General features: G+C 41.3%; 1 protein-coding gene across 2 annotated transcripts in view; it reads left to right on the top strand.

Moving 5' to 3' along the window:
* Positions 1-17,849, top strand: part of ubash3bb (ubiquitin associated and SH3 domain containing Bb) — a 49,710-nt gene that overhangs the window by 29,262 nt on the left and 2,599 nt on the right. The window contains exons 2-13 of one of the 2 annotated variants that reach the window (XM_034113302.1): positions 9,584-9,637; positions 10,966-11,152; positions 11,339-11,537; positions 13,009-13,178; positions 13,274-13,482; positions 13,875-14,019; positions 15,541-15,667; positions 15,770-15,889; positions 15,985-16,077; positions 16,313-16,457; positions 16,974-17,080; positions 17,198-17,307. In XM_034113302.1, coding sequence (XP_033969193.1) covers positions 9,584-9,637; positions 10,966-11,152; positions 11,339-11,537; positions 13,009-13,178; positions 13,274-13,482; positions 13,875-14,019; positions 15,541-15,667; positions 15,770-15,889; positions 15,985-16,077; positions 16,313-16,457; positions 16,974-17,080; positions 17,198-17,307 — 1,666 coding nt within the window. The remainder of the gene's footprint in view (positions 1-9,583; positions 9,638-10,965; positions 11,153-11,338; positions 11,538-13,008; positions 13,179-13,273; positions 13,483-13,874; positions 14,020-15,540; positions 15,668-15,769; positions 15,890-15,984; positions 16,078-16,312; positions 16,458-16,973; positions 17,081-17,197; positions 17,308-17,849) is intronic. The other variant, XM_034113303.1, reaches the window with a different exon arrangement.

Genomic DNA, 17,849 nt, shown 5'->3' with positions numbered 1-17,849 from the left:
ATTTTTTTTTAAGTCTAATAAATCAACTCAAGAATTTAAACAACTATTTTACATAGCAAAGGTCAGTTGACTCACCATGGAGAATACCACTTAATCATTAAGAACAGTTTCGTAATGTCTCCTGTGTCTGTGGAGATTAGTCAAGTCTGACAAAGTAGCCTGGATGATGTCATCAGGGTCATCTGGAATTAGGCTTGAGAAGGAACAACTACTCTACACACTGGTGGTGTCAAATCTGAAAAAAGAGGACGTTAACCAGGCTTCGAAGATCTACAGTGATATAAGGAAAGAAGCTATTGAGTTGCTTTATGGTAATTGTAATATATAGTGTTTCTGGAGCTTGATCCTCCCTAAGGAGTAAAAGTCAGCAAATGTCGACCTCTGCTGCTACAATTTTTACCATCCTTTTTAAATGAGATGTTAACAAGTTCCCTACATTCATGAATTATAATACAAAACTGTTCAAGTATCTCTTTATTCCACATTTTAACCCTGGATAGTTCATAGTTGCTGACAATTTGCTCATCCTTGTGGTTTACATAATATTTCACACCAAGCATCAGTAGCAAACAGGCACAGAGTTAAGAACCACAAGATGTGATATATTGCAGTAATTGCACCCTTGATCCTTAGATGATTTATTAATTGAGTCAAGTTATGCAATACCACACGTCCCAATGTAAAAAAGTTATGTGGCAGTTAGATTAACTCACTGGTTATGCCACATTTGGCAGGAATGAGTCAAACTCAACAATAGTTGTAGTACTTGCTCAGTGTCACACAGTGTTGTTTGGCTCATTCGAGATATCAATCTAGTGACATGTGTTTGCTTTGGAGCAGGGGTTGCTTGAACAAGCTCTGGATTTCGGACTTGGCTCCCATCGGTTTATGTTTCATAGTTTTCTGGCTGTTTCTTTTATTGTCATGTTGCAGTGCTTCAGCTTTAATGCCTGATTTGATTCTGCATGGTTCTGTCATACAGGGCAGAATAAGGTGATTGAAAGTGATACAAGTCTTGATGCAGAGAAACACCGCTGCCACCACATGCGAAGGCCTTACAGAGGAATGCAATGTTTGCTTGTCACCAGACATAAAAGGGCCCATGTTAGCCACAAATAACTAGTTGTGAATCATCTGTTCATCAACTATCAGTGCAAAGATCTTTGCCCCCATTATACACATTTTTCTTTCGAAACATGTTGTCCCATGCCCGTTGTTCAATGATTAATGCCGTAGTATTGCTTCTTAACATTTTTGTAATTTGTTGAAGCCTCCAAGCTTTAGGATTGCCTTTGGAGCCCTTTTTTAGACTGACAATACATCTTACATACAACCTCAAACACAATATATGAATTATTTTCTATTATGAGATTATACATTTACAAGATTAACGTTTTGATCATTACCTTGTGAAGAAAAACGTTAAGTCTATCGTGAAATTCCTCATTGCTATGTATATTTTGTATCTCTATCTTAGAATATATGTGCTTAAATGTAACTTATCTAAAAAATGACTCTTCTTTTATCGGCTGAAATAGCTGAAACTGTTTCTGTCAGATCAGCTGTAGCTAACTAGTTGGCATAAGCTAATATTATTTGCATGAGTTGGTTGAGTTCAACCATGTGTTACTGTATGTTTACAACCAAGTGATTATTAAAGGAAAAACCTTTAAAAGGCTCTTAAATACACTTTATGACAAGATACATGGTATCATGATGTAATCACTTGTACAAGGTTGTGGGAGCATCCACTTCACTAAATACAATATGGCAGGACAGAAGTGCTAATGTTAGCCTGAAGTCAATGCCTAGAGGCATTCAGATCCGTTTTCCACACAGTAAGAAATGCTACAGCGGGTATGCTAGTCTAGTCCTCAACATCTCTTTACACAACCTGTAACCCCACAAAATGATGAGGTGTGAATTGCTCCTTGGCCTTGGAAGGCCTTAGTAGTATGGTGGCTATGGGTATTAAGCTAGGAAGCAGGGCATGCTAACGTTAGCGGCTAACACTGTTTCACTTTTTACTTTTCTCCTGTAATAATGGCTTGGGGAAGGGTAAAAACAAACTCTTCAAACACATACTAAGTAGCCAGGATTAGGTCTCGTCCGCTTGAGTCCTAGCATAGCAGTATGAATTATATGCTTGATTGTCTGTATTTCACATGCACACATTTAAATAACGTATAGGCAAATACAGTATCTACAGTATGGGACATTGTGTTTGTCTTGCACAATGACTTACATTATGATACATTGCAGGACTTACTTCCCCTAACCAGTTCTTTCTCATGGTTTTGAAAACCTTGTGTTAGATATGGGATGGTCATTACTGCTAAATGTAAACCAGGTGTTAGTATGTGGCAAAGCCTTTCTTTACATTCTCTAGATATACTGTTTACTGCTGTGTGGGTGTGCGTTGAAGTGGTTCCTTATTCAGCCGCTGCTTCTCGTTCTCTCTTCCTTCTTTCTGATTCTCTCACACACATATGCAATGGTATGTAGGTCTACACCTGTGGGACACAGCAGCTTCACACAACCCAAGCCGCCTTTTGCACACCAGTGCGCTAACTCTGATGTCTCCGCTGTGGTCAGAACGGCTGCTAACTGAGCTCTCTGTGGTGAAGTTGGATAAAAAAAGGCCAGATGTCTTTTTGTATCCCCTGCTACCATTGTATGAAATTGTGTGTGAATGCTTGCTTTTCATTTTAGAGGTCGCTAAGAGTGTGTGCTATATTATAATGCACTTGTTCTGTACACACACACACAACCCGTCCCATCCCACAGGAACAACATCTCATGCCATGCTGAGGGAAGCTGCTAGCCCCCGAGAGATGAAAACCACATTAGCATGTACAAGCTCTTATCTCCTGAGTGGCAACTAAATAGATTCTGCGGCTCTAATGTGCGCAATCTGATGTGCCTTTTCCTCCTCCTGCTTATCAGCTGTGCCTCCAGGTGCTGCTGAGGTAAGGATGGAGGCATGAATGAATCATTCTCTCCGCTTCTTTCATCATTTGTAATGCTTCCCAGCAAATTAGTTGCCATGGCAAATGTTAGCGATGCCATGATCTTAGGGCAGGAATACCGTGAACATAGTTTAACGTGACAGAGGAATAAATACACACGTACACCATCAGCTGTGCTTCAATCGGAAGTGACACGTTTTATTGCGCATGTCCCTTTTATCACGGGAATACAGGAAGTGATTAGTATAAGAGTACTAAATAAACAGAATTCATATATTACATTTCATAATTCAACACCCCCACTTACTCTTATACTGCACAATTTCTCAACATGAATTCAAATGTAAACACCTTATACACCTGCACAATAACACAGTGTTTGAAACTTCTGGGGTTATTTACATTCCAAACAAATACTTTACAAATTTCTCACTTTTGACCTTTGTTGCAGGCTTAGTGAAAATATCAGCAACCATATCAGCTGTAGGGCAATAGTCAATGGTTATCATGTTATCACTCAGTACAGTTCGAACAAAATGATACTTGACATCCACATGTTACATCGTTGACGACATACTGGGTTCTTGGATAGAGCAATTGCACCCTGGTTATCTTCAAAGATTTTCACAGGAGTATATTGACCCTCACTATCCATGCTCTCTATTAGCCGCACAAGATACAAACTCTCTTGTGCTGTGGCAGCCAGTGCCATGTACTCTGCCTCACATGTCGACAAAGCTACTGTTTGCTGTTTCTTTGATCTCCAAGAAATAACAGGCCCATTGCTAGTTAGACTAAAACAGTACCCTGTTATACTCCGTCTGTCATTTTGGTCTGTTGCCCAATCCGCATCACAGTATGCAACAAGTTTCAGTTTTTCATCTTGTTTAAAACATAGCTCCTGATTAATTGTGCCCTTTAAGTACCTCAATACATGTTTAGCAGTTAACCAGTGTTGTTCTTTTGGCTCTGAAAAATGCTGTGACAGTTTACTGACTATCCAACTTAGATCAGGCCGTGTAGATGTCATTAAATATATTAAGCTGCCTACCACTTCACGATATTGTGTTGCATCAACAGCTTCACCATCATCAAAGTTGTGTTTCTGTTCACATGGGGTGGACCTTGGCTTACAGTCATTCATAACAAACTTTTCCAGTATTTTTGTAATGAATTTCTTTTGACCCATCTTTATTTCTCCTTTTTCCTGAGTAAAGTCAATGCCTAGGAAATGTTTAAGTTTCCCAAGATCCTTCATTTTGAATTTTGTGCTCAACATTTCTTTCACAGTATTAATTGTGTGAATATCATTAGCTGCGATAACTAAGTCATCCACCCAAATAATCAGAATGATCCTCTCATTTTCTATTCCTTTACTGTAGACACAGTGATCAGCTGGGTTTTGTGCAAAACCGTTCTCAGAGATGATCATGCAACATTTTATTCCAGTTTCTTCCAGATTGTTTTAACCCATACAGTGATTTATTCAGCTTGCAGACTAGCTTTTCATCTGTGTCTGACTTGACCTCAAAACCTTCAGGTTGCTGTACATAGAGCTCACAATCAATTGGAGCGTGTAAATATGCAGTTTTAACATCCATCTGATGTAGGTGTAAGTCATGTTGAGCTGCCAATTGCATCAAGCTTCGTACTGATGTCATGTTTGCAGTCGGGGAAAATGTCTCCTTATAGTCTATTCCTGCCACTTGACTATATCCCTTTGCAACATATCTGGCTTTATATATATATCTCAGTCTTTTCTGTGTTTTCTTTGATTGTATAGACCCATCTACCCCCCACTGCATTTTTGCCCTCTGGTAGTGTGGTCAATGTGAATGTGTCATTTTCCTTAAGAGAATTCATTTCCTCCTGCATAGCATCAGTCCAGAGTTTTGACTCTGCTGAATGCATGGCCTCTTTAAAGGTGTTTGGTACATTACACATTACTCTGTAGCAGTAGTCAATATTTACATACTTCTGGTCGTCACACTGTACTTTACATTCATAGTCCTCTAAATACTGAGGTCTCCTCCTTTCTCTTTGGGGATAGCTTCTATTTTGACCTTCTGCTCCCTTTCCTGTCTGAGTGTTTGTGTCATCTGTCTCAGTTCGAGCCTCCTGTGTCTCTTTTGGACACAAGTCAGTCCCCTGGGTTTCTGGCTTGGTGGATACAAACCTTTTCTCATAAAAATCGTCATCACTTGCCTCAAAATCAGTCTGTGTATGTCGCTCGACTATACTTTTTGTGACAAACTTCACTTGCCTGTGTTTTCGAACACTACCAGTGTCTGGGTTGTAGACTAGGTATGCTGGGCTGTTTTTATCATACCCTACAAAAATACCCTTCTCACACCTCGAGTCTAACTTTTTCTTTTCCTGCTTGTATGCATAGCATACAGATCCAAATATATTCATTTTCGAGAGGTTCGGCTTACGTCCTGTCAGCATATAATAAGGTGTCTGTCCTACACGTCTGTTGTAACATCTGTTACGTATTACAGCTGCAGTCATGACGGCATATGTCCATAGCTTCTTTGGTAAATTGCTCTCAAGAAGCATGCATCTTGCCATTTCAAAAAGTGTTCTCCAGTTTCTCTCAGCTGTCCCATTTTGATGGGGTGAGTAAGGTGCTGAAGTTTCATGTCGTATTGCATGTTGTCTAAGGAGCGATTGAAAGTTTGTCCCGGTGAATTCTGTACCGTTATCAGACCTTATACATTTGATTTTACCATAAGGTGCGACATCAGCAATGAATTTCTCTGTGGCTTTGAAAGTATCACTTTTAGCTTTTAGGAAATACACAAATACTGCCCCTGAAAAGTCATCTGTAAAAGCCAATGTGTATCTGAATCCCTCCTTAGCCTCTGGCTCAATGGGACCTGCTAAATCAGTGTGCACAAGATTGAGCGCTGCTTTAGCTCTTGCATCTGGTTGTCTGTTCCTACTCTGAGCAAATTTACCTCGAGTACACACTTCACAGTTAAGGTTAGATTTATCAATCCCACCCTTAATTTTCATCCCCTCAGTGACTTTTTCCAGTTGTGACACATCATCATAGTTACAGTGACCAAGTATTTCATGCCATGTTTGAATGTCATAACATCCATAACATGCATCGTCCTCAGCTTCACAGTCCACAGTGTTTAAAAAATAAAGTCTATCATATTCCTTGATGTCAAATAGTTTACCTCTCTGGTGAATCAGCTGGTTACAACCCTGACGAAAGTTCACTGATGCTCCGTTGGCTGTCGCTGCTTTAACAGAGAAAATGTCTTGTGGATAGGACGGTATATAGAGCGCGTCCTTCAGCATCGCTGTCACTCGTCGTCCCTCCGTGTCTTGCAGGCAGACCTCCGCCTCTCCTTTCTTCAAAGCGACACCACTTGTTCTTGTCCCGTCAGCCAATTCAACAAAGTGGTCTTTCGGTTGAAAAGTCTCATCGAACCTTTTAAACTTGTCGATGTTCGTTATTATGTGTGACGTTGCTCCGGTGTCGACCATCAGCCCTTTATGTGTAACTCCGGTTACTGGACTGTCACGTACTTTAAAAACAAATGAGTGGTCCTCAACGTCAGTTGCTTGTTTAGCATTGTCTCTCTCTTTGCGTCTGCAGTTTGCATCTATATGTGTGGAATTTTTGCCAAAACTGCACCACTGTCTCTGGTCTTTGCTGTTGCTGCTACTCGCACTTCGACACTCACGAGCCCGGTGTCCTTTCTGACCGCAGTTGTAGCAGGTGATATTGGGGCCATCTCTCCACTTCACCCAGCCACTCGCTTTCATAATATTATCAGATTCCTCACTCAAGTTGGCATTGTATTTTTCTGTGCTTTCATAGCTCCTCAACTTTGTTTTGAACTCACCAAAAGTTAGCTTCTCATCCCCTTGTGTAATGTGGATGGCAAACGGCCTAAAACAGATTGGCAGTCCCTTTAAAATCATGGCTATCAGCAGCCCGTCGCTAAGAGTCTCTTCAGCATTTCTCAGTGCTGTAATTGCCGTTTCGGCACGAATAATATAGTCAGTGACGCTCTCATTAGCGGCTTTCTGCAGCGACGTTAGTTCAGTGTAGAGGCTGATCACCCGTGGTTTCCCTTTCCCAGCGTAGTGGTCCCTCAGTATTTGTAACGCTTTTCTTCCGTTGTCCGCTGCTTCTCTCATGATCAGTGAAAGGCTTTTATCGTCCAGTACCTGGATCAATTCCGCATAGGCTTCTTCGTTTTTCTCATCATCAGCCTCATCCTCTACACCTGGCTCCTCTAGGATGGCAGCCTTCAATCCTAGCAGTCGCAGGTGACCCAAAAACGTTGTCTCCCATAACTCGTAGTTCTTCTCATCTCCGTCGAAACACAAACGGTTCCACCGGCTTCCATGGTCCCTCCTGGGCCCATAACCTGTTAGCGATGCCATGATCTTAGGGCAGGAATACCGTGAACATAGTTTAACGTGACAGAGGAATAAATACACACGTACACCATCAGCTGTGCTTCAATCGGAAGTGACACGTTTTATTGCGCATGTCCCTTTTATCACGGGAATACAGGAAGTGATTAGTATAAGAGTACTAAATAAACAGAATTCATATATTACATTTCATAATTCAACAGCAAAAATGAAAATGTAACCATCTGTTTTCATCATTAGCTGCAACATTGTTTGTTTTGTGAAATCGGGACTTTTATATATTTTTGAATTGGGAACGCTGTTTGAAGCCAGTTAGTTCAGTCTTTTCTCAGCTCTCTTTTGATTTTTTTTTACAAAAGTATTGTATTTAGATTTCTTTGACTGAATGATTGATCACTCTCTTCAGTTCTTCAAAGTAGATAGTAAACACACATTTTAAGAAAATAATTATATGCAGTTTGAGGTTCTTCACTCAAACCAGAACACACTTAAAAGTGTTTCCTAAGTAACTGAGAGTCTTACGTTATGGTTAAGAGGAGTCCTTCATGAGTCCTCCTACACAATGTATCATTTTCCGTGAGCTTAAGAAAAAGTGACGCTCATCTGCTCCGAATGTAGTATTCTTCAAATCTTGACATGAATTTACCATTACTCATTGAAACTCTGACCTTTGAGATTAAGAGGTTGTCGGCTGTTGGTTTGTCAGCAAGATTATGGAAAAACTATTGGCACAATTTTCACCAAACTAGATGGAAGGGTAGAGCATTGGCCACATTTCAGGGTGAATCTGAATCACGTGGTGAATATACACGTTTCATTTTGTACTTATGGAAAGGGAGTTGGTGGAATTCTATGCTCTCGGAAAGCCCTTCTAGTTCACCAAATGTATTATGAAATGATATATTAAAGAATCACTACTCAACGCTTCCTCTTATTTGCAATCCATTTTGTTCTGCTCCCAGTTGGCCATTAGTCTGTCTCATAACTTGGTGACATACATGTACCATTACTCATTTACACACGCTGACCTTTTGCATTAAAAGGTGGGAATGGAAATAATATATAAATACCTTTTTTAAATGAAAGTGTTGTACATTGAAAATGGTTTTATTGCAACACAAAACGAAATTGTTACCTTCCCTAATGACTTTATATTTTCGGTTCAGTTTATTTGTTTGTCAGCAAGATTATGGAAACATTTTAATAAAACTTGGTGAAAATGTGCCAGTATTCTGTTCCTCACATTTAAATCCAAATCAAGGGGTGGATACATGTATTCTTTTTTACTTGGCGGAGATCTGCACTCTCCACAATCCCTTCTAGTTACATAGATACAGTACAGGACGGTTTTATTGCAATACAAAACTGAATTGTTACCTTTTACAATGTACGGTTTGGTTTGTTGGTTTGTCAGCAAGATTGTCAAAACATCTACTGGCCAAGCTTTCCTGAAACCTGGTGGAAAGTTGAAGCATGAGCCAAGGAAGAGTAGATTTAGGGAGGATACGAATCATGGGGTGGATACACGTATACTGTTTTACTTATGGAAACAGCGTTGGCGGAGTTCTACGGCAAAAGCCTTTTTAGTTCACCAAATGTATTATTCAATGTTTTAAAGAAGCACTGCTCAACATTTTTAGATTAACAACAGGTCTTGTGACTCGTAGTGACAAACCAACAGAAAATGACCATCGATTTTGCAGTTTGCCTCAGCTCTATGGAGGAATGTAACACTTTTAATGGTATTCTATTGGTTATCGTCTTTAAAGCCTTCATTTTCATCTCTAAATATCTACAGAGTTTCCACATAGGTGTGGATCCAAGACAGTTTTTCTTTTATCTGCCATCTGCCAGAAAACTCCTGAGGAAGCAGAATCCTGTAAAGAGAAGATCAATGATTAACTTCATTCAGATAGAAGTATCTTCTCCACATTTCTCCTTGCTGCAGTGCTGGCTATTCAAACTCTGTTACTGCGCATATTTTCACTCTATACATGATTACAATGTAGATGAAAATTCTCAGTGGTGTTAAAATGACCTGTAGCCAACATTTGTACGTTTCCTTGGGCAAGATACTTAACCCTGAATTGCTCTCTTAGGCATGTCTGGAAATTGAAGTGTATGTTAGTTGCTTTGGATTATAGTGTCAGCTAAATAACATGTAATGTGAAAGTAATGAGATTTTCTTTTCCTGCTTTGCTCTCTTACAGACTGAAAGCTCTGGTATCAACAGGAGGTCGGAGTGTTCAAGCAGCATGTGACTGGTGAGTGAAAACATTACATTTATGTATAGTTTATAGACCCATCCAAAGTTACGGAAAATGTGTGTTATACTGCCCTCTGTTGTACAAATTGGTACAGTATATCCTGTGTATATTGTTGAGAAATAATGATTTTATTGATTCATTTCGAGCAGCCCTCTTACTTTTGAGAAATGAAATGCAACCTCTGTAGGCAAATAAATAACAAAAATAATATTAATACAAAATATAATATTAATAATGATACATTTAATAATTTCATTAGCTTCCTCTCAACAGATTTAATACAAATATTTGTGATAAGAAATGTCACCAAATTAGAAAAAAGTGCTACCTACTGTATCATTTACACACTATGTTATAAAAGTGCTGGTAAATTGAAGCATGTTGCATATTTTGAATGCATTTGGCAGAACAAAGTCCCCCCTAATTATTGTAGAGCAAATAGGATCATTGGAATATTGAATGCCAAAGAGTTCTTTTAAAATGTTTGTTGTCATTGACTTTAAGGGAGAGTGATGTTACCATCGAAAGAGCTGTACTGAAGAGTCAGAAGCCTCAATGTTTTTTTTCTAACATTGACATTCAAATGCTTTTAAATGCATTTTGTATGTCTATTCATATTAATTGTGTTTAAAGCTGGTATTTTTGCACAGTTGCATCTAAGGAGTAGGATAGACCAATATGGGACGCAGTAGCTCAGTCTGGAAGGAACTCAGCTTGGGAACTGAAGGGTCCCCGGTTCAGGTCCCGATTGGACCAAAAATACGGAGTGTGGACTGGTAGCTGAAGAGGTGCCTCCTGGGAACTGCCAAGGTGTCCTTGAGTAAAGCACTGAACCCTAACTGCTCACTGGCACCGGAACACTGGCAGCCCTTTCACTCTGACACCTTTCCATCAGTGCATGTCTATAGGTCCTATGTGTAATTATAAAATAACACCAGAGGGAAAAACTGAATTCCCCCTTGGGATTAATTAAAGTGGATCTTGAACTTATTATAAGTATGTACTGTAGCGCCAAGTGAAGGACCCTGGTTCCAATCCGGCCTGGGACCATTTGACGCATGTTGTCGCTTCTGCTTCCCATTACTATTTTATCTCTATAATAAAGGGACTGGTTGCACAAAAAAATATTTAAAAAAATAATATATATATATTCTGCTTCAATCCATTTTGTATGGCCCCACTTTGCGCATCTGCTTGCCCCAGTCATTGTACTCGAATTAATAGAATAACTTTATTATTATAATGACGACAGACATTCGAAGCATCATTTCTAAACCTCAATAGAAGCTTCAAAGTAACTGAAGTCTTGCTCCCTCTCCCTCCAGGCTCTTCTCTCATGTAGATGACCCGTTCCTGGACGACCCTCTGCCCAGGGAGTTTGTCCTCTACCTGCGGCCCAGCGGACCCCTGCAGAACCAGCTCTCACACTTCTGGCAGCAGAGCCGCGTCACATGTGGCAAAAACAAAGCACACAACATTTTCCCACACATCACCCTCTGCCAGTTCTTCATGGTGAGTTGTACAGCTTCACGAAGGACAATAAATAATGCTCATTAATATCAGTGGGACTGTGATTGCATCCTGTGTGTTATGACTATTTCAGACTTGTACTTCATTACCCTAACTTACCTCTGTCTGCACAACAAAGAAACATTTTTTTACATTTTCCAATTTCCCATGAACCCTCCTTCCACACAGTGTGCAGACCACAAAGTGGAAGCCCTGTGCGAGGCCCTGCAGGCGTCCGTCCAGCAGTGGCGGGGTCGATTCCCCAGCCCTCTGCCTCTGGAGCTCTACACATCCTCCAACTTCATCGGCCTGTTCGTGGAGGAGACGGTGGCCGACGTCCTCAAGCAGTTTGCCGCTGACTTCTCCACAGAGGCCGCCAGGAAGGCAGGTAGGAAGCACAAGCATTGGAGCCTTTTAAGATGAGCATATCTTAGATATATTTTGAGTTGAAATATAATGTTTGAAATATACTTATGAAAGCTAGTATTTATATAAATATGTTTTGATTGTGGGCACCTGTGGTGGGCGGGGCTTTAAATAGACGAGATCATTTGAGTGTTCTCCAGTAAGATGGCGGAGGGCCTACAGTTTTCTGACCACGTTATTTGGCGCATTACTTTACATAAAAGATCGCATTATTTGGCACACTATTTTAAGTCTTTTTGACAATCGATCGAAGTTGGATTTCTTTTGTTTCCCGGAGAGTCAACCAGAGTTTATTGCTGAATAAATCATCATCGTGTTTAAGAAGAACTCAACAACATATCGATGCATTCTATTTGGGAAAAGTGTGTTGGACAGTCTCACCTGACCTCATGTGGCTTTATGTAAGTTAAAGCCAGAAATCAGCCACTTCAACAAGCATTAGCAGTGAAGCGCAACACAGCATTATCTTCATTATGTGTGTGCTTGTGTTTCATACTCAGCTCTCAATGAGCCTGCCTGTTTACATAAAGAATCAAATGAATACAAACACAATGCCCTGGTATTACCACTTGTTTAGGAAGTGTTACAAGTAAAAGTCCTTGTTACTTAACAATGTAACTTCAGTAAAAGATGAATAGTTTTAGCATCAAAAAGTATTTCACGTACCAAGTATTCATTATGCAGATTGGACATTAAATGTACCTTAAAGGGATATTTTCCATGTTTTCAATAAACTTATGGACAAATATGATGGCGTTATACAAATATATACTTTTATAAACATTTCAGGCTTTTTCTTTTGCTCGCCATTCACAACTTTATTGCACCATCGCTGCCTGATTTCCCAAACTACGGAGCGGGCTGAGGGTCAAGGAACAAAAACTAGTGACAAAATGAATTGTGGTTTTGAAAGAAAGTTGCATTAACGCGTTATTATCACATTAACTTTGACAGCCCTAGGAAACACTCATGTAGAGTACACCATCAAATGCACTTAATTACAGTAGCTGAGTAAACGTACTTGGTTCCTTTTCACCGCTGGTATAGAGTTCAGCATCAGTTCATCACTATACCATGGCCGTGTAATGTGTGGTGACCGGCTGTCTCCCCCAGCAATGTCAGTAAATGATTGGTCAGGGTGGCGGTCGTGTCGGGTTATTAGAACTCTCGCTCATCTGTCGCTGTAACTCTCCTTTAAACACAGGCGAAAATGATACTGACTGCCAAAGAGTATTTCAGGCAGCTCAGAGCCAAATCAGATTAGATCCATGGTGTTGGCACTAACGCACTGTCATATTTCTGTTTCTGGTAAAGATCAGTGTGTCTTTTGAATCTGATGGGGAAATGTTGAGCGTTGTTGGTTGGACTCTCTGATGATTATGGAAGATTGACCTTACTGAAACTTCTTGAACTACGGACGTTTTTTCTCCCAGAGGTGCATGTGGAGCCTCATAAGAAGCAGCTCCATGTAACACTGGCCTACAACTTCCCCACCAATCACCTGCCTTCACTGGAGAAACTGGCCAAGGGCATTGAAGTTAAGCTGGGCTGTGATTGGCTGGCAGTCTTGTTTTCCCGGGACATTCGTTTTGCAAACCATGAGGTGGGTGATATTCAAAACCATACATATTTCAAGGTTAGTGATGCCTATTTATGAGTTGTAAATGTCACTACGTTAGTTAATGAGTTCCTCTGCAGACGCTGCGGGTAATGTACCCCTACTCGCCTCAGAACGAGGATGAGCTGGAGCTGGTTCCTGGAGATTTTGTCTTCATGTCTCCGGTGGATCAGAGCAGTACCAGCGAGGGCTGGGTGTACGGGACCTCGCTGGGCTCAGGGCTGTCCGGCCTGCTGCCTGAGAACTACGTCAGCCTGGCGGATGAGTCCGAGACCTGGGTGTTCCATGGGTGAGCAGTGCACGCCACACTGGCACATGAGATGGTCCTAAATGCCTAAACCATATGAAAAGTAAAAAAAACATATGGTAGAAAAATGTAATAATATCAAAGAAAAATACTCTGAATTTCATCTGGGGATGTAAAGAAACAATTAAATACTAATACTATTAATTTATAAGAATGTGTCATTTGTTTATCAAAAGTGCAATTTTCCAGTCAATCATAAGCCATTCTAACTTAGTCTTGCACTGAGGTGTTTTTAGATCCAAATGTTAGCCAGTTAAAAATGAATGGGAATCATTTGTGGTCCCTCTTAAAATGTTCATCTTGCCTTTTAAGTATAACAATGTATTTTAATGGAGGAAGGTATTGCCAATTATTGAATTGCTCTCCCCCCACAGCTCCCATTCCTTCTTCAGCTGTGGGCCAAGTGACAGGAGCAGTAAGGACAGAGGGATGTTTGACGGGCTGCTGGACAGCCGACGGATGGAGAACAGCAGTCCTGGAGACACCCCCACCCTCAGTCTCATCTGTCATCCAATGCAGGTACGTTAGTCTTTATAACTGTTATTGTTCTGTTTTTGTTCATGTTCCCCCTAACGGCAGAACAGATGAAAAAAGAATATAAAAAAGATGATCCTGGCTTTTCGTTAATGTCATTAGTGAGGACATATTATGCCATTTGTTTCAGGTTCATATTTGTATGTTTTGCGTCTACTGTGACATGTCTCCATGCTTTAATGTTCAAAAAGCTCTTTATTTTTCTCATACTGCCTGTGCTGCAGCACCTCTTTTCACCCTCTGTCTGAAACCAGAGCCCAGTCTGCTCTGATTGGTTAGCCGGCCGGCTCTGTTGTGATTGGTCAACAGCTTAGAGATGTCCCGCCCCTTAGACTATCACGTACAATGCGTTGGAGCACTAGCCAATAGAAGCGCAAGTGTTGCATAGTGATGTCATTATGTTATGGAAGTAAACAAAGGAGTCCAATGGAAACTCCCTCTGGGGGGAGCACAGGGATTTTAGCCTTTGCAGACCATTTACATGCATAAAAAACTATTGAACACAATACAGGAAAGGGCCTCTTTCAGACAAGAGAAAATACCCTCATCGTTCCCCTATGACAAAAAGCTTGGTAGCCGAGTGGTAACAGTGCATGTCATACCTCTCTCTATGTCCACATTTATAGACCCTAGCCACACGGAGACGGTAACAAAAAACGAACCGAATTCGATATCAAAAAAGTCTTCCGTCCACACGCACCAGAAACGTGTCCTTCCACACGAGACCGCTCGACCCGCTGGAGACGTTGTAGTACATATGCCGGGCCTGTAAGTAACGCTGTACTTCCGCCACAAAATACACCAAAAGCAGCGAAGAAGACTTCACGAGCGTGCATGGTTGCCATGGTTGCCCTTCTGTTTATTCTCCGCAGCAGCAGAGGTGGGGAGAGGCAGGGCTCTGGCTCTTTTTCTCTCTCCCGAGGCAAGCGTGTGCTCCTGCTGTATATCTCCCCGGTAGTCCACCAGCAGATGAAAAACACCCACCTCTCCGCCTCTTCCAAGGGACGAGGGGACCGTGCGGCAGAGTTTCCGTTAGAATTGTTTTCACCGGTCAACATGTCCGTTAAAGTTGAAATCTTCCGGACAAAGTTATAAAAGTGCCGGTCAAAGGTCTTCTTTGTTATTTATTGAGCTTTAAAACAAATGAATAACGACTCTATATAATAATATAAGAATAATATACGGACTCTCTCTTTTCCTCCCCCTCTCCTGACAGCCCGTCAGTATTTTCGTTATCAGGAAATGATTGTATCGGGCGTAATCACGGAGCCGTTTGGCCCCCCAGAGCGTTGCGTCTGCAGATCTACCCACCTTGGGACCCGTTATCGTTATCGTTTCTACGTTTCCCTGTCGGCCTCGTGTGGCCGAACCGTCTATGAGATAGAGAACTGTAGCGGATACGACCCGTATCGTCTCCGTGTGGCTGCAGCCATAGTCTCTGCCACCTGTCAAACATAACGCCTAAATATTTGTACAAAGCAATGCACTGATGCATTTTATTCCCAGCAGGTCCTGCGGATAAGTAGCAGTCATTCTAGGCAGCCCAAGCGGACGCTCTTCGTCTGTCGGCATGGGGAGAGGATGGACGTGGTGTTCGGAAAACACTGGCACTCCCTCTGCGCCGACAGTAAAGGTGAAAAGCTGCTGGCAGACAATAAGTCAAAAGCATTCCTACTTTTCACTGCCTTAAGGAAATGGCTTTACGGTTGAGAATGTGTGCTCTGTTGTTCTGCAGGCAGATATGTACGCTCCAATCTGAACATGCCTCCCAGTTTGCCGCTGTGGGGGGGGCAGAGAGATTACGACATGGACGCTCCCATCACTGTGATCGGATCCACACAGGCTCGACTTGTGGGTACGTCACTAAAAGAGTTTTTTAAATGATGCACTACACCTTGGCAGGGGAAGAAATCTGTTTGTTTAATGTGACTCATATGTGCTTCTTCTCAGGTGAGGCTCTGTTAGAGAGTAACACAGTGATCGACTTTGTGTACTGTTCTCCTTCTCTGCGATGTGTTCAGACTGCACAGAACATCCTGAAAGGTGAGAGAAGAAGTTACGTTTGCCTGGATTTCCTTTTTAATTTGAAGATGAGCTCTAAAGAGCTGTGTGTGTGTGTGTGTGTGTGTGTGTGTGTGTGTGTGTGTGTGTGTGTGTGTGTGTGTGTGTGTGTGTGTGTGTGTGTGTGTGTGGTGTGTGTGTGTGTGTGTGTGTGTGTGTGTGTGTGTGTGTGTGTGTGTGTGTGTGTGTGTGTGTGTGTGTGTGTGTGTGTGAGCAGGTCTGCAGCAGGATGGTAAGCTGAAGGTGCGAGTGGAACCGGGGCTTTTTGAGTGGACCAAGTGGGTTTCGGGGACCTCCCTGCCTGCGTGGATCCCCCCCACTGACCTGGCTGCAGCCCACTTCAGTGTGGACACAACATACAGGTGATACAAACAAGGCACACCTTGTGCGGTTCAAATGCTGTGTTCATTAGACATGTAGAAGAATGTGTCATCTGCAAAACGTCCCACATAGTTTTACAAAGTCATGCCTAAATGTTTGCCTGTCAGAAATAATAATTGATTGGCAGTAGATCACCTGGTAGGCCGGAACCCCATGTCTTAATGGCTGAGTTTTACCCGCCTGGGTTCGAATATAAAAATAAAAGATGTACATAAGGTAATGTACGGTTTATTTGTGCAGTTTACATGCTTAACATGCAGCAGATGTTGCTGTGTTTTCTATCCATTCTGCCTGCCAGTTCACTAACAGAAGTTATAGATAGCTTTGACCTGTATGTTTGATGAGTGCTGTTAAATTGGATCTTTCTAACTGAAAACAACAACCCCAAACCACAGTGCACTTCCATTCAAAGTTAATCAAGTTTTATATATATTTTTTAATAATATCTTTTTTATGTACCAGTGGTTTTGTAAAAATCTCTTTTTGTCTCAATGCAGACCTCTGATCCCAGTCAGCAAGCTCAGTGTGTCCGAACCTTACGAGACCTACATGAGCCGGAGCTACCAAGTGACCAAAGATATCCTGTCAGACTGCAGAAACACTGGTGAGAAACACAGCAGAGCTCCTGCTAAGAGAGGAACCTCATACTTTATTGTTTTGCATGCTCATGGGTTTGTCCACTGCTGATGTTCCATCCTGCCTGGGCTTCCACTCTCCGTAGGAAACAACGTGCTGATTGTAGCCCACGCTTCTTCCTTAGAGGCGTGCACACGGCAGCTGCAGGGCCGCGGCCCACAGAGCGCCAAGGACTTCATCCAAGTAGTCCGAAAGGTCTGTTCAATAGATGTTTTGCTTTTAGACATTTCCTATCTATCAATCAATACTCCATGTGGTTCCTTCAGTTACTGGAAAAGAAAAGAAATGACCAACTTGGCTGAATAAATGAATGAAAAAAACACTGTGCATGTCTATGGAAAACAACTGTTAAACTAACAATTTATTTTTCTTGAAAAAGACATCACCATTTAGAAGCTGATTATATATTTGTATTTCAAATGTAAATGAGCAGACAGGGCAACTTTAGCTTTCTAGAGGTACTTTACTAGAGGTAAAGTATTCCCTAAGTAAGAAATTAAATGTATAGAAGTATAAATATATGGATCATATAGATTAGAAGTGGCCCCACAAAATGGCCGTATTTGAAAATATGTGCACCATATGAAAAAATGTGATCACAAAAAACATTCTTCTAAAATAAACATTTAAATGTACCAACCCTTTATCTTCTTTTTCAAATGATGAAACACGTCTTTTTCGTGCAAGAAATTTGCAAAATGTCAAATGAGCCATTACAGTGTTCAGTTAATAATGAA

Source organism: Trematomus bernacchii, unplaced genomic scaffold (assembly GCF_902827165.1).
Source record: "Trematomus bernacchii unplaced genomic scaffold, fTreBer1.1, whole genome shotgun sequence".
Taxonomy (NCBI): Eukaryota; Metazoa; Chordata; class Actinopteri; order Perciformes; family Nototheniidae; genus Trematomus; species Trematomus bernacchii.
The sequence above is the reverse complement of the archived record's forward strand: the minus strand, read 5'-3'. Positions and strand labels throughout refer to the sequence as shown.